General features: G+C 55.8%; 1 protein-coding gene across 2 annotated transcripts; it reads left to right on the top strand.

The window, feature by feature from the left end:
* The first annotated feature begins 3,933 nt into the window (after window positions 1-3,933).
* On the top strand, window positions 3,934-15,734 carry LMAN1L (lectin, mannose binding 1 like). Of its 2 annotated transcripts, XM_004017849.6 has the most exons (13): window positions 3,934-4,155; window positions 6,694-6,848; window positions 6,962-7,069; window positions 7,161-7,219; window positions 8,659-8,758; window positions 9,126-9,246; window positions 10,021-10,076; window positions 10,690-10,822; window positions 11,100-11,251; window positions 12,508-12,575; window positions 13,461-13,584; window positions 14,241-14,368; window positions 15,435-15,734. In XM_004017849.6, exons 1-13 carry the CDS (start codon window positions 3,978-3,980, stop codon window positions 15,565-15,567), a joined length of 1,515 nt encoding a protein of 504 aa, XP_004017898.3. In that variant the 5' UTR covers window positions 3,934-3,977; the 3' UTR covers window positions 15,568-15,734. The 2 variants fall into 2 exon arrangements, with proteins under 2 accessions (XP_004017898.3, XP_027812982.1); XM_027957181.3 differs by lacking the exon at window positions 12,508-12,575.
* Window positions 15,735-16,147: the final 413 nt, after the last annotated feature.

The following is a 16,147-nucleotide window of genomic DNA, read 5'->3' as shown; positions in this document are numbered from 1 at the left end:
ATTTTTTTTTTAAATCAGACCATTCATTCAACAACACACACTTGGATCCCTGCTGTGTGGTGGGACTAGGGTTCAGCAGTGAGCAAAACAGATCCTGTGGAGTTGACAGTTGGGAAGACAATCACATAGGCAAACTGATAAGTGCTATGGAAGAAACGTGTAGCCTGGGAATCAGACCTTATGTGCAGATCAGGGAGGGCTTCCCAGAAGAGGCAGCATGCAAGCTAAAATCGGAAGGATGAATGAGGGTAAGGGGGTGGGTAGCAGCATTCCAAGAGGGAGGGGCCAGCAGGTTCTCTGCTTCTCAGAGGACACAGGAGAGGGAACCAGTCTGCTGTCGGGGTTAGCTGCAAGGAGGTCACTGGTGACTTTAGCAAGACTGAAGTTTGGTGTGGGTGGAGTCCAGATCATGATCACAATGGCTAGAGGAGGTACAAGGACGGCAGGAAGGTAGTCTGTGGAGGAATCCAGCTGTAATGAAGAAAGGATTTTTAAGGCAGTAGAGGCTTAAGCAAATCTAACTGCCAAAGGGAAGGACTTTTACCTCGGGATCATGTCCACAAGCTGAGAGGGAGGTGGACAGTAGAGAGGGGAGGGCACGGTAGCGATTCCAAGTGGGAGCTTGCCAGGGGTGGGGTTGGCAGCTGGAATCCTGAGCGTGAGGGGCAGTGGGTCTGTGATGGGAGAGGGACCGTCCTGGTGAGTTGCCGAGGAGAGGGTACCACACAGTGGCACGCTGGTAGACAGCTGACACTCAGGTCTAGGGCAGGGGTCACGGTGGGGGCTCCGATCTAGAGTGTGCTGGTATCCACTCTGTGCCCAATACAGGGTGGACTTCATGCTCCCAACCTGACTTCGCTGAAAGTAGGGATCAGGGTGCCTTTTTATGATCAGCTCTCACTGACTGGTCCAGACACCAGCTCAGGTTCAGAAACCTCCAAAGATGCCCGTGGCCATGGGGTCACAAGAGGGGCCAAGCAGGTGACGTAATGGAGAATTGTGACAGGAGTGAAGGGGCCAGGTCCAGCTGATGGGGCCCTTTGGGAATGCAGGCACAGGGGACAGATGTCCTGCCCCAGTCCTTCCTGACTTCTCTTCACAGCTTAACTCCCCCCTTTCTCTCATCCTTCGCTTGTGTTCTCCTGGCCACTGGCACGTCGTAGATGAGCGAGAGGATTTCTCACCCAAGGAGCTCATGGACCTGGGGGAACCTGCTCAGAACTCAGTTCAGTACCCAGAAATCTGGTGGGTGTCACCACTGCCACCCAGGCCAGGGAGGCAGAGGACAGAGGGAGCTTCTCAGACAGTGGAGGACCATCGGGGACAGAAAGGGAGGGTGATCCTGCCAAAGGAAGGGCACTGCCTGGACAAAGGCAGTGAGGTGAGAGGCTTAAGTGTGCCCGGGGCTAAGGGGCCAAGGGATGCAGTTTGGGAGCAAGTGAGGCTAAAGAGAAAGCAGGGCCTAGACCCCACCTGGCTTTGCAGGCCCCGTGAGAAGTTTATGCAAAGATGACCAAGAACAACAGAAGGATTGGGGGCAGAGTTTAGCCAGGTCTGCATTGTAGAGAGAGGATTCTGGCTGGAGTCTGGCTAGAGTGAATGGGACAGGGGAGATGGTGGGAAGGCTGACAGGCCAGGTGGGAGGTGACTGACGGAGGCCTGATGGGGGACCTGGTAGGAGGTGGAGAGGAAGATGAACACAGCTGGTGTTTTACTGAGCTGAGTTCTGCCCCTCTTTGTTCCAATGGATGCATTATCTCATCTAACCCTCCAAACAACCCTTGGAGAGAGACACTATTATTATCTCCAGTTTACAGATAAGGTACATGAGGCTTGGAGAGAGTAAAGCATCAGGTAACAGTTTGAGGGCGGCAGGAGCAATTGAAGAGCTTACTGACGGCTGAGGAGAGGAAGGGACCGTGGAAGGGCTCTGGGGACACTCCAGTCTCCAGCTTGGTAAGGTGGGTGGTCCACCCATTACACCCCAGCCCTGGAGGAGGATGTGCTGGGGGTTGCAGAAGAGAGTGGTTTGGATTTGTGGCCTGGGAGCCTTTGTGACATCCAAGCAGAAAGGTCCCCTCCAGAGTTAAATGTTTATTTGGGCCTGTGACTCCAGGAGAAGCTGGGCTGAAAGCGGAGATTTGGGGATTGTGGGCCCAGAGAAGGTGCTTGAAGCCGTGGGTGTGGATGAGCTTGGCCAGGTAGCATATGGAGACTTTGGAGAGATGGGAGGGACCAGGGAGGGACACGAGTGATCAAGAAGCAATTCCTGGGGTGGCTGGGGGCAGCAAAGAGGCAGGTGAGCTCTGGGGCGGGCGTTCTCAGAGCAGGAGTAAGGGAGGGGTGTCCACAGCGTTTCATGTTGCAGAGACCGTGTTGAGAAGTGTCCACTGGGTACAGAGAGCGGGCATCGTCAGGCCTTGCTGGGACAGTTTTCATAGGGCGCGGGGGTGGGGAGGGCAGGAGCTGGGAGGACTTAGGGGGCGGCAAGGAAGCAGGGCTGGAAGGGACCCCCCATTTCCACAGCTTGGCTGCAAAAAGGAAGGGGGAGAAGCAAGTGGAGGTGGTTGAGGGCTCAGTGTAGAGAAATGAAGTTCTTCTTTTAGCGTGTCCTAAAATTTTCCGTTTGCAGCCGTGGTTTTAATTAACTTGTAGAGCTTCAGTATCTTAATTCTACTGGGGGTTTACAAAGTACAGTAAAACTTAAGCTATCCAGAATTCTTGGAGGCACTCTGGAAAACCAAAATTTATTTGGATGAAAATATTTGAGATACAGGATTTTTCAGCTTTTTTTTTTTTTAATTCATTTGGCTGCTCCAGGTCTTGGCTGCACCGTGTGGACTCTTTCGTTGCAAAAGATGCAGGCTTCTCTAGTTGTGGCACGTGGGCATAGCTGCTCTGCAGCATGCGGGATCTTAGTTCTCCAGCTAGAGATCGAACCCACGTCCCCTGCATTGCTAGGCGGATTCTTAACCACTGGACCACCAAGGGGAGTCCCAGGATTTCTTATTTTTTCAAAACTTCTTTCATTATGGAAATTATCAAACATATAAAAGTAGAGATTAGAATACAAGGACCCCTCACGTCCCTACTACCCAACTTTAACAGTTATCAACTCAAGACCAATTCTCTGCCATGCACACCCTGTTCCCCTCTTCCCACCCAAGTTCTAGGAGATTTGGAAGCAAATCCTAATGTTATATCAATTCATCCATAAAGCTTTAGTATAGTTCTCCAGAAGACGTAAGACTTAAAAAAGAAATTCTACCACAATACCATTATTATTCCTAAAAATTCTAACAAGAATCCCTTAATCAAATATCCAGTGTTCAAATTTCCCCATCTCATTTTTCCCCTCACAAGGTCCATGCGGTGCATTTATTTGCTCTGTCTCTTGAGACTCCCTTTCTATTTTCACATAATTTCTTTCTTTTTTTTATTCTCACATAATTCCTTCGTTGAGGAAACCACGTTGCTTGGAGGCATGAGTGTTTGGGAGTATGGGAGAGAGCTGAGAATCAAGGCAGCGAGAGCAGGACAGGGAAGGATGGGGGTGGTGGTGATGGCCAGACAGCAGGGACAGCCACCCGCGGGAAGGAGCCAGGATGCCGGGGCCCATCCCAGGCAGGGAGGAAAGTCAGAGCTGCTGATGGTGGCTCGTCCCAGTGATCCCGATGAGGCCCTGCAGCCGCGGGGACAGAAGGAAGGAGGAAGGATGGCCTGAGCCAAGGAGCAGGGCAGAGCTCAGGTTGGCAGGAGGTCAGGCTGCCTCATCAGGCTGGAGGTAAAGGGTGGGGCCTGAGATCAGGCCTGAAAGGAACAGGATGTCTGTGCTGGGGAGGGAGGGAGAGGACAGTGCCAAAAACCCAGGTTCTGGGCCATCCTGGCTCCTCCCCACCTGGCGCCGTCCCAGGAGCCCCTCCCTATCCTCCCAGCTGCAAATCCACCCTGGGGCCCGGCTGCTAGTTCCCTTCGCAATGAGGGTGGTCTGTGGCCTGGATCCCTTGCTCTGCCTTCTGCTCCTCCTACTCCTGGACCCCCACAGCCCTGAGGGGGGCCATCTGCCTCAGCGAAGATTTGAGTACAAGCTCAGCTTCAAAGGACCGAGGCTGGCATTGCCTGGGGTTGGAATACCCTTCTGGAGCCATCACGGAGGTAAAATGTCGGGTGAGGACCAGCCTTGCCCAGTGTTCTTCGGAGCACGGGAGGGGCTGACCAGCTCCAGGTGGCCGTGACTGGGTGGGGAGTGGGCCTGCCAGTACAGCCACTGCCAAGATGGGGCCAGGCCTGGAGCAGACAGTGCCAGGGGCCCCAGGACCCCCCAGCCGACCTGTCTCCTGCCCCACCACCACAGCCCCACCCCTACCCGTCCGCCTCAGCTTCTCCTCTCTGCCTCTCCCCTTCTCTGCCCTGGGACTTCTCTCTCCTTCTCTTCTTGCCTCTCCTTGGAGATCCCTTCACCACCCTGCCTCATGGACCTGTGCACACACACACACCTGCTAATAGGCTCAGACTCACAGACGCAAGGCAGCTTGGATCCGCACAAGCCGATCCTCTGGCGCTACACCGTCAGGCCATGGCTATCCAGGAGACCTGGGGCAGCCTGGAGGGAGGCAGCCTCGTGGCTAGCTGTTTCACCAGAGAGGGTCCCAGCCCTGCCCTGTGCGTGTGTGTTGGGCGGAAGCAAGCACAAGAGCATTTTAGCCCGTACGTTGTATTCAGGGCCTTCCAAACCCAGACCTACAAACAATCTGTCTTCTACTCGGTCTTCTTCTAAAAAGATTTTCGAGGACTTATATGGACCTATGCAACTGAGAGGAATTTAAATTTGGAGTAAGCCAGAAGAATGAGACATAGTGTTAGGACTGAGGCATGAAATGAGTCCAAGAACATGGCTTACTGCCAAAATATATGCTGTGAAGCCTTCCCACTCTTCAGAGTTGAGCCATGAACCGGGTTTAGAGCCTCCTAGCAGCCAAACCGAAGAGAGAAAGCAGATCCATTGTGTATTTCTGTGTCTATGAGATGTAATGTCTGAAAAACAGCATCATTCCTAAGACCACAGCAAATATCCCTTTAAGAAGACAGGCCCTCTTAGCAGGGTTTTAGGCCCAGTTCTCCCTCACAAAGACCCAGGAGGTAAACAGAGGAGGAGGCTGCTCCCCATAGCACAGAGCAGGCCCTGCCTCAGGTACAGGATGTTAGGACCACACTCGTTGTTCTGGGCCATGCCAAGTCTAGGGTGTTCCAGGACATATCGGGGAGCAGAGGCACATTCTTCAAGGTCACTCAGAGATATGCTCACTGTCCATTCACTTGTTCATCCTTTTATCTGGCTCACCCCCATGTCCTCTGTGCCCCACCCAGAGACACAGGCCTGAGTCAGTTTCGAGGAGCCTGCAGTCTGCAATGAGGTCCCCTGAACAATCCACCGGAGGCCCAGCACAGAAGTGTGGCAGACATGGGCAACCTCTGCCTCCTGCATGCCACTTCAGAGGCGGTGGTAGCTCCCAAGGGCTCCAGCCCTCCTGGCCTTGCAGCCTCTGAGCCTCCCTGCCCCCAGCTCTGGCCTCTGCTGAGCAAACAGGCTGGATTAGGAGTCTCCAGGACATGCTGGCAGGGTCTGGGCCCTGGGCCAGGTTCCAGGCTGGCAGGCCACAGGGGAGTGGAGGCAGCTGGGGCAGGGCCTCTGGCCTCCCTTCTCTGTTTCCTGCCAAGCCTGCCTCAGTTTCTCGCCCCTTCCTTCCCTCTCCCCCATCCCACCCACATCAGTGGTAATTCTCACATCCACTCCATCCCCACGGCCAGTCCCCTCCTCTGCTTTCATGCTTTCCCCACCTTGAGATGCCCCCTAGGTGCCCCCACCAGGAAGGCTCACCTCTGTCTGGACATACCCATGTGTCCAGAGCCTGGAGCCCTGGCCCTCCGCCGGGTTATTCTCTCAGGGTGCTCCCCTGCGTTCGTGGTCTCTGGCTGTCCTTTCCCTCACAGGCCTCTCTTTCCTCCTCTGAGAAACACAATGCTCCCATGCTCACTTGCTCAGTCATGTCTGACTCTTTGCAACCCCGTGGACTGTAGCCCGCCAGGGTCTTCTCTCCATGGGATTCTCCAGGCAGGAATACTGCAGTGGGTTGCCATTCCCTTTGGACACAAATCTCTCTCATGGTGGAAATGGCTTGTACTTTGGAATCAGAGGGAGCTGGGTTCCCATTCATTTAGTTCCTTAATTTTTCTGAGCCTCAGCTTCCTCATCTATAAAACGGGGCCTTGGGACTTCCCTGGTGGTCCCGTGGTTAAGACTCTAAGCTTCCACTGCTGGGGTCATGGGTTCGATCCTTGGTTGGGGAACTAAGATCCCCCATGCCATATGGCCAAAAATAGTATAATAAATAATCAAAAGATAAAATGAGGCCCTATAAAAGCAAGCTGCACAGACTTGCAGTGAGGCTTATGTGAGAAGGCAGGTAAAGCGCTCCATGTGTGTCTGGAGACTTTGTTGATCCTCCTTCCGCCTGGCAAAGACCCAGTCCCCACTTCTCTGGTGGATTCCACTGTCTGACCAGCCGGCTTATTACCTATTGGCTGTGATGGTCCCTCCTTCCTCCTTCTGGAGCCCAGCCTAGACCAGTGAGAGAGAGCGATGGGGGAGCAGGGGCTGGTGGGGCCCAGGCCCTGAGCTGCCCTGGCCCACAGATGCCATCCCGGGCCTGGAGGAGGTACGGCTGGCCCCATCCATGCGGAACCGGAGTGGCGCTGTGTGGAGTACAACCCCTGTCCTCTTCCCTGCCTGGGAGGTGGAGATACAGATGAGGGTGACCGGGCCGGGGCGCCGGGGAGCCCAGGGCATGGTGAGTGGTCCCCACGAAGGTCCGGCAGAGGGGTGGGTCAGAGAAGCTGGTGGTGAGCCCGGGGTTCCAGCGTCCTGCAGGGACCCCTGAGCTGAGCAGCTGTGGACCCACAGGCCATGTGGTACACGCAGGGCAGGGGCCAGGTAGGCCCTGTCCTGGGGGCGCCAGACCTGGGGGACGGCATTGGGATCCTCTTCGACTCCTCAGCCCAAGATGCCCAGGTGAGTGGTGATCTCCTGCCCGTTGTCCCGCCCACACCCTCACCCTCTGCCCTGTGCCTGGGTCTCAGACTGCTTGTTGCCTCCCACACAGAACAGCCCTGCCATCCACGTTCTGGCCACAGACAGGCACATCCTCTACGAGCCGCTTGGGTAAGGGTCCGCCTGGGTTGGCCCCTGCCTCATTCCTGGGCTGCAAGGAGCTTGGTGGGTACCCACGCGGCCCACACACAGAGAGCCCTCCTCCTAGGGCAGTGTGTCCTTGGTGCCCTCTCATCTGAGCTGATGACACTGCCCAGGGCCCCCCTCTCACTAGGTCCCAGCCAAGCCTCCTCCAGGGCCTGGGACCAGGGTTGGCTTGCCCTTCTTGGGAATTACTCCACGGAGTCCTCAATTCACTGAACCCAACAGCCCCAGGGCAGCGGGTGTAGTGAAATGACGCAGGGTAAGGCCTGTGGTCAGTGTTTTCACTCCCATCATCTCCTCTTGACACTCTTGAGAAGTGGCGATTATTAGGCCCCAATTACAGGTGAAGATGTTGAGCCCAGAGAGGAGAAGTGATTTGCCCCAGGTCACACAGCTGTGCCCGGAGCTGAGATTTGAGGCCAGACTTGCCGGTGGAGGGTCCACACCCTTTCCTGCACCAGCTGCCTGCCTGCCTGCCAGCACTGTCCCTTTCTCTCCAATGACATGGCTCCCCATCCCTCCGCAGCCAGGATGCCTCCTCAGTAGCTGGGCCAGGTCATCAGTGTCTCTTAGCACATCTCTCTTAGCTCATAACAATTAGAATAATTGCTAACATTTATGACCTGAGCTTACTGTACTCCAGGCACTACGCCAAGCACTTCAGGCTCATGGCTTGGTTAACCCTCATAACAATGTTATGAGATAGTTTCAATTATTATCCTCATTTTAAAGATGGAGGATCTCGGGTTTGGAAAGGTGAGGCAACTTGCCCAAGGTCACAGGGGCTCAGAGGGCAAACACGCCGCCGGGGCCCCTTCTCCTGCTCGGTGCTGCCCCCTATCGGCCGAAGGCGGTGGTGACGGGCTCGCTGCCGTCAGAGCTTCTGTGTTGTCCACGAGCCCAGACACACTCAGAATGTCTCCGCACTCCTAACTCTCTGGACCAGCTGCTTCACCCCCGTGGGCAGGCCGGCTGGTCATATTGTCCTTGGCTGCTACGATGGGTCTCGTGCTGTCTGTCCTGCTATGGGTCAAGACTGGCAGAAAGAAGAAAGAGAAGCCGTACCCAGAGGGAAGCCAGTGGGAGAGCGTGGAGGCGGTGGTGGGCCTGTGGGATTGTGGGTAGAAATCCCACTGTTGGTCCAGGCTGAGCCCTAGGGAAGCGTCCCAGGGCGGGCCTCGGCGTCTTCTGTGGATTCCAAGTCCCAGCATTCTGCCAGGCAAGGCTCACTTTCCTGCTCCTCTCTCTTCTGGTGTGAGAGCAGAATACAGCAACGGATGCTGGAGCTAGACCATACCAGTGGGGGCGGGTGGCACTGCAGGCCTGGGCAGCACGGCCTCTGGAACCACCCCTACTGGTTAGGCCTTGGGTCCTGTGTGGCCCGGCTGGATTCCAAGTGCCCACAGGGATGGAGGCAGCCTGCTGCTGGGCTCCTGCCGCCAGGACTTCCGGAACCGGCCGTACCCCTTCAGAGCACGGATCACCTACTGGGGGCAGAGGCTGCGTGTGAGTCGTCCCTCCTGCCTTTGTGGGTCTACTAAGCAGGAAGTGCAGGTTACAGGGCTCAGAGCTCTATGGATTCCCACGATCCCACAGACACACCTGTGATAGCACACGCGGTCCCTGGCACACACGGGCAACACCGATAGGGATCCCTGCTCTCTACACAGACTAACTTGCCTCCAGCACATGCCTGGGAGAGCTGGCACGAGCCCAGGTGTGCGAGCCCTTCCATGTCACTCTGATTCCAAGCTGCCCACCCGCCTTCCAGGTCAGGGAGCCAGTGAGTCAGGTGGGGACACTGCCCCTGCTGGGGCTGGGGGAGAGCAGTGGGCTCCCCCTGTGAGGGACTCATGCCCTTTCTGTCCCTCAGGTGTCCTTGAACAGCGGCCTCACTCCCAGCGACCCAGATGAGGTCTGTGTCGATGTGGGGCCCTTGCTTTTGGCCCCTGGAGGTTTCTTTGGGGTCTCGGCGGCCACGAGTATCCTGGCAGGTGAGGGCCTTCTGGGCAGAGGAGCGGTGCCCACTGAACACCCCTTCTAAGAAGCACTAGGGTGGGGCCAGCCAGTTCCTCACTGTGGGACCCAGGAAAGCCACAAACCCTCTCTGGACCTCTGTTACCATCGGGGGAAGGTTGTGTCTGCCTTGCAGAGTTGATGAAAGTCTCAAATGCGGTAAAACACGAGTCACTTCCATGTCACTGTTGGCTCCACAAGGGTCCCTAGCTGGGATCTGTGGGGCAAGAGGAAGAGGGGCAGCCATGAGGGACATCTAGGAAATGGAGCAAAAGGATGTGATGTAACAGAGAGCCTGTGGAGGAACTCAGCTGGAGAGCAGGGTGCAATCAGAGGTGGCGTCCTGGAATGCCAGGACTTCGCTGTTTAGACTCTAGGCACTGGGGAGCCATGGCAGGTTTCTAAGGAGGAGAGTGACGTGGTCAGAATCATGAGGCGGCGGCCCCTGTGTCGTTCCTCTGCCAGGAGCAGCCAGGCTCCGGGCCTGAGGGTACTGCTCGGCCTGTGGCTGTGGCTCTAGTCAGGACCAGTTTTCCCATCCACTGGGGCCCCCCTCTACCTCTCTGTTGGAGTCAACCCTCACAGCCCACCTGTCTGCTTATCTGATCCTCACACCTTTCCTATGAAGAGAGGCAAGATGAGGGTCAGAGCTGCTCAGTCACTCTGATCTCTTGCCTGCCTGGAACATAATGGAGGCCGGGGGTGAGGGCTGAGGGAGTGAGTTCCCTTCCCTTCGCTACCCTGCTTTCTAGATGACCATGACGTCCTGTCCTTCCTGACCTTCAGTCTGTGGGAACCAGGTCCAGAGGTAATGCTGAACCTGGGCCTTCCCTGGGGGGAGGGCTGGGGGAGAAGCAGCCCAGTTATCCCTCCCCTCCCCTCTGCGGATGCTCTGCTCATGTCCAGCTGTCAGACCGGTCATTCCAACCCTTCTCTCTACCTGCTTGCGGAGCTCTACTCAGGCCAAGCCTTGTGCTGGGAAGTGCTGGGGGCCAGAGGTGACCCAGAGCCAGGCCCTGTCCTCAAGGAGCTGTGGGAGCACTGAGGGGTCCTAACCAGCCAGGGGAGCAGGAAGACGGCATGGCAAAGATGAGCCTGAAGGAACAGAGGGAGTGGCAGAGACAAAGGCCTGAGGGAGCTGCTGCGGTCTGGGCCACAGTGGGAGAGACGGGTGTAAAGATTGGCAGTGCAGCAGGGCTGGGAGGACTGGGCCTGGTGTCTGAGCTGAGGGAGAACTCGGTGTGTGTGTGGGTGAGTGTGAGTGTGTGTGAGTGTGGCGGAGGTACAGCAGGGCTGGGAGGACTGGGCCTATGCCAGGGTGACTGGTCAGGGAGGGGACAGGGCTTGAGGGAGGCCCTGTGGGAAGATTCCTTTGGCCTGACTCTGGGTTTGGGGCCTAAGTTTGTGTCTGCTTTCTCCAGCCTCCCTCACAGCCCTTCCTGGAGATGGAGCAGCTCCACCTGGCGAAGCAGCTGGAAGGGCTGCGGGCAACGCTGGGCCTGGGCACCAAGGAAGACATGACTCCAAAGCTGAACTATGGAGTCCAGGAAGATGGTAGGGACCCAGGGAATAGGCAGGTGGGCCAGGGACTCGATTGAGGGTCACAGTATCCTCTTCCCTTCAAACCAAGAGCCCTTTAACCAGCGGGAAGGGGGGTGCCTGAGGAGGCCGTACCTAAGCAGGCTCTGCCCCACCACCCAGACACATCTTTTCAGGGGAGAGTCTTGGAGGCAGAAGCCACACGTTTCTGCCCCTCCAAGGCTGCTTCAAAAGACAGGCTCTGTTGCCCACCCCAGTGGCCTGCCTGTCTCCACTCTGCCCTGATCCCCAGGGGAACAAAGCTCCGGCCTGGAAGAGACACTGCACAGACACAGCCAGATCCTGCAGGCCCTCCAGGGCCTCTCCAAGCACTTGGCGCAGGCTGAGCGGCAATGGAAGCAGCAGCTGGGGTCCCCAGGCCAGATCAGGCCTGAGGGAGGCTGGGTGAGTGGCCCTTTGAGCACCCAAGGGTCTGCCTACAGGCCCGGCAAAGCCGAGCTCCATAGGCACCGGATTTGATGACCCCAGTGAGCTCTCTCTGTCCAGAAAGAGGGGCAAGCACTCTACCCAGGAACTTGTCTCCCCCAAGGTCTGGAGAGATAGCAGTGTGTGCATGTGTGCCTAGTCACTTCAGTCGTGTCTGACTCTTTGTGGCCCCAGGGACTGTATCCCACCAGGCTCCTCTGTCCATGGGGCAAGAATACTGGAGTGGGTTGCCATGCCCTTCTCTAGACCTTCCTAACCCAGGGATCGAACTCGCATCTCTTTTGCATTGGCAGGTGTGTTCTTTACCACTAGTGCCACCTGGGAAGCCCTGGAGGGAAAGGAGGGCAGGGGTGAAATGCTGCAGGTGGCAGTGTGGCGTGGATCTGCCAGGCGGGGAAGTGAGGTGGGGGTTGGGGGGCTTGGCACAAGCAAAGGCCCACAGAGCCCATGGCTGGGGCTGGGGAAAGGAGTTGCCAGGTATTTAGATGCGGATCTCTAGACAAGTGACAAAAATAGACTGGGTGCTTATTTGCATGTAGCTCCACACGTGATCTGATTCACATACGCTTGCTTAATGCTCAGATGCACCAGAATCCTTGTTTCCCCTCCACTGCCATCCTGGCTTCTCCCCCAGGGAATCACGTCCCGTGGCAGACCCAGCCTGGGGCCTGAGAGCTGAGCTCAGTCAAGATGTTAGATGCCGAGCAGAAGAGGCCAGTGGCTCCTGTGAGCTGGGCTCTGGCAGCTCGAGGTTTGAATCGTATCCTCAGGACAGAGCAGCTGAACCTGGGCTGCTGGAATAGGGCAGAGGGAAGGGACCTGGTCCTCCAAGGCCATGTCTCCCTGGTCCTACCACCAGGCCCAGGACTTCCCCTGCCAGGCTCCACCCACCCCTGAGAGAGGTGGCTCCCTCTCCAGGTCACTGGGCAAGATGGGAGCTCAAGCTCTGGGAGTTGACTGGCTGGGACCTCGGTTGGGGGTGGGGATGAGGAGGGAGGGGGAAAGGGGACTTCTCAGGGAGAATGGTTTGGGAGGAGTGGAAAATCAGAAGCCCAGAGGCAAAGGGTCAGATAAACCTAGTGTATCCAAAATGAGGGCCCAGGTAATGGAGTGAGGCCTCTAGAAGGAAGAGGGCTGCAAATCCCTGGGGAAGGTGAACTCTAAGCAGAGGGGCTGTGCCCTGGGCCCTAGAGAAGAGGCTGGTACCCCTGCAGGACTCAGCCAAGGTCAGTGCCCTACTCCATGGACAGCGGACTCTGCTGCAAGACCTGCAAGAGATGAGGTAAGGGCACCAGGCGAGGAGGATCCTGAGGGAGAGGGAAGAGGAGTGCCCACCCACCAACTTGCTTCTCTGCCTGAAGACCCCCTCATCAGTCCTTTAATACTTTCATCATCTCCTGAGCAGCAAGCACAAAGCCTGGAAAACAGGGAGGGGCTAGGGGCAGAGTTAGGTTTATTGAACTGAGCTGAATTTAACTGAATCAAGTTTAAAGTTTTGAAACTCCTGGTTTAAACGCAACTCCCTGAGACATTCTCACCCCAGGGAGGGTTAGTAAAATTGAGCCTTCCTTCAATGATAGCTTCTGGAAGGAGGGTACATTTTGAGGGGGTTCTTGGAGGGAACACAACCAAAAGCAGGCCCAGTTGGGGGATGGGCAGTCCCTGACTTCATTTTACCCACCTCCGGCTCCTCAGCATCCCACTCTAGGCCCAGGCCTCTGGAGTTACCCATGGAGCCCTAGGGGCAGGGGGTCACCTTGATGCCATCCATGGGAGGAGAGGGGCTTCAGGCTGCATACTGTGGCTGCACCCTAACCCTAGCCCTTCTCCCTACGTCTAGATTCCCTGGGGCTGGGGACATGAGGAAGAAGAGGATAATAAATCCCCGAGGGCCAGGGATGGAAGACAGAGCCCAGGGACCCTGGGGTTGGGACGGACAGCTTAAGGGAGATGCTTCTCGGGAGATGCTTCTCTGAGCTAAAGTGTCTCAAGGAGAAGCTCTGGGTTGGGGGGAAGACCACCAGTCCCCAAAAGGGGCCTTATGGGTGGTGCCTGGTTCCTTGCCCAGGTGCTGCCTTTGAGGATTATGGGAAATCCATGATTAGGTACTTTGGGTGCAATCAGAAGGGATAATGGGTTCTCTCCCTTGGTTTCCACTCTGTACCAGAGATGCAGCTGCTCACATGGCCTCAAGAGCCCAGGTCTTCTACCTGCCTGTGGGCACCAAGCACCATTTCTCAGAGCTGGCCCAGATCCTGAGCCTCCTGCAGAAGGACCTGCGGGGCCCAGCGGTGAGAGGGACGGGAGTGAGGACCACACGGCTCAGCCTCCTTCTAGCACTTCCACCGCCCCAAGCCCCTCCTGCCTTTGCCCTTCCCCCCGGGACTCCTGGCAGGCACACCTGTGTCCGTGTCTGTGTGTGCGTGCACACGGGCATGCAGGCACACGGACTGCATCTTCTCTCTGCCTTCTCTGCTCTCTGGAGATTCCCACAGACTGTCAGTACCAGCAGGGCCCTGGAGATCACTTGGTCCAACTCCCACAAGGACCAGAGGATAAATGGGAATGGGCTGTGGCCAAGATCATTCAAAGCTTGGTGGTGAAGTCCGCTCTCTCCTGTGCCCTCCTCCATCTTGCTCTTTTCCTCGCCCTCTCCATCACCTTGTCTTTTGCTCTGTATTTCTCTCTCTCACTTATCTCTAGAGCCTTCGGCCCCTTGAAGATCCCAGGTCCCAGGCCCTCCTGGCTGTTCCCACAAATAGGGACATAGGAGCTGGGGTAGGGAGGCAGCTTTGTACCCTACCCCCTCTCCGAGTTCCCTGGATGACAGCCAGGGTTCCCCAACACTGAGAGAGGGAAACAAAACCCCACAGTGGTCCAGATTCTAGGTCCCTTCCCTCCTTCTGAGTAAGAAGCTGATCTAAGATCTTAGAACATCTCTTTTCAGAGAGCAGCAGCCAAGGACCCTCGCTCACCTGGCAGGTCCCCAAGGGTTTCCTCGTGCCTGCAGCCTGGCATCTTTCTGTTCTTCCTCCTCATCCAGACTGTAGGCTTCTTCTGCTATGTACACTTCAGGTGGGCATTCCCATGCGCAGGACTTCCCACACCTACCTGGCATCTCTTGGGTCTGGACCACAGAGATTCAGTTTGAGAGAGGGGATACTAAGGTTCCAGTGGGGAGATCCACATGGCCCACCAGCTGGGCAAGGAGCAGTGCCCAAGTTAGGGCCCATTTTTTCCATAGAGATGCTGACTACCTGCTCAGCTGCTGGTCCCATCTGAGTCCTCTCTTCACAGAATTCACTCTCTAATGAGAGAAGCTGACAAGTAACTAACAGTCACATCCTTTGTGATCAGTGCCATGACAGCAGGAAGCTCAGGGGCTTAAAAAGTGCTGGAAAAAGCACTAGAGCCAGCTTGGGGAGATCAGGGAATCACCTGGAAGGGATATTTGATATGGATCATCAAGGCAACTAGGAGGGTTTCAAGCCCAACAAGATAAGTAAAAGCATTGATGTAGAGGAAACATCATGAGAAAAGACATGGAAGCATGAAAAAATATATATATATATAAATTTTGGAGAAAAAGTGGCAAGTTCAGTACTGCTGGAGCTAAATGTTTGTGAAACTGGGCAAAGAGAATTTAAAAGTTTGGTGACATTGTCACAGTTTCTGCTTGATGAATGTTTGTAAACAAGTAAGACACTTAGAGATGTAAGATGTGCTAAGGAGCTCAGAAATGGGGCAGTCCTTGTTGGTGGTATTTCAAGACAAAAGGAATCAGTACAGGCTGTGATGGTCCTGGAGGAGGAGTGGAGTATGCTGAGTTTCAAAAGCAGAGTGGGAGAGGAGATGGCCTGCAGCTGCGCAGAACAGCAAAGGTATGAGGGTGGAAATGCTGACAGGCTTATGTTACACAGGAGTGTGATGGTAGTCATAAGGCTGGAGCCGCCTGGACAGAATTTGAATGCCAGGAAGAAAGTGTGGTACTGATGGAGCAGACCAAGGGTGTCATAGAAGTTCTCAGAGCAGGGGGTGCTGTGGTCCAGTGAGTGTAGGCCGGTGAATGCAGTAAATATAGAGCCTGGTCTCAAGGACCCAGAAGGGAGAAGCCCAAGTGACCTTCTTCTCTCCCTGGCAGCAAGCAGAAGCTGGACAAGGGCCTTCAGGACTATTTGTCCACATGCAGCCTTCCTCTGAGTTCTACACCACAAATCCCCAGGGTCCTGGGGGCTCTTCGGAGGCAGCCCTTCTCCCCCAGCATACAGGCGTGACCTACTTCGAAGCCCTGATGAAATGTCCACTTCTCATCACTAGGAAGTCAACATGTACCTGGGGGTGGACGGTTTGGCTGGTGTCTTCTGCCCCTAGGTACCTAGCCCCTACCCACACCTTAGCTTCTGGGGACATCCACCCTTATTAAAGGCAATTTCCCTCTCCCCATGCTTTGATATGCTCATTTACCCTCCAGCATCACCTTAATCTCTGAAGACTTCAACTTCTTCCAGATGGTCACTGGGAGTGGGCTCCAAGCAGGCACGGAGGCCCAGGGCTGGCTTGACTGCCAAAAACCCAAATACCCCATAGGCCTGAACTCGGGATTATGGTGGGAGATGACATCACAGTTGTGCATAATTCTGTCCCCAAATTCACCCAAAACAAGGAAGGGTGCCTCCAAGTGCCCTTCCTGGTCTAGCCCAGCCAGCATCACCATGAACAACTCTCTCCCTGCTCCAGGGGTCAGCAGGGCAGGCGCGTGACCGAGAACTCTGAGAGGCAACCCATGGAGCCATAATTGGGATTCCCCACTCTCTGGTCTCCCTCCCTTTCTCAGCGTCAAGCTCTTTGGGCAGC

Source organism: Ovis aries, chromosome 18, assembly GCF_016772045.2.
Source record: "Ovis aries strain OAR_USU_Benz2616 breed Rambouillet chromosome 18, ARS-UI_Ramb_v3.0, whole genome shotgun sequence".
NCBI classification, from domain to species: Eukaryota; Metazoa; Chordata; class Mammalia; order Artiodactyla; family Bovidae; genus Ovis; species Ovis aries.
Note: the sequence above shows the minus strand (reverse complement) of the source record. Positions and strands in the feature narration are given on the sequence as shown.

Excerpts from the sequence above, each read along its gene's own strand:
- LMAN1L (XM_027957181.3), top strand. The coding sequence starts at position 3,978 with ATGAGGGTGGTCTGTGGCCTGGATCCCTTGCTCTGCCTTCTGCTCCTC. Across the intron at positions 9,247-10,020 it reads GGCCACGAGTATCCTGGCAG|ATGACCATGACGTCCTGTCC; the intron begins GTGAGGGCCTTC and ends CCTGCTTTCTAG. Across the intron at positions 10,077-10,689 it reads TGTGGGAACCAGGTCCAGAG|CCTCCCTCACAGCCCTTCCT; the intron begins GTAATGCTGAAC and ends TGCTTTCTCCAG.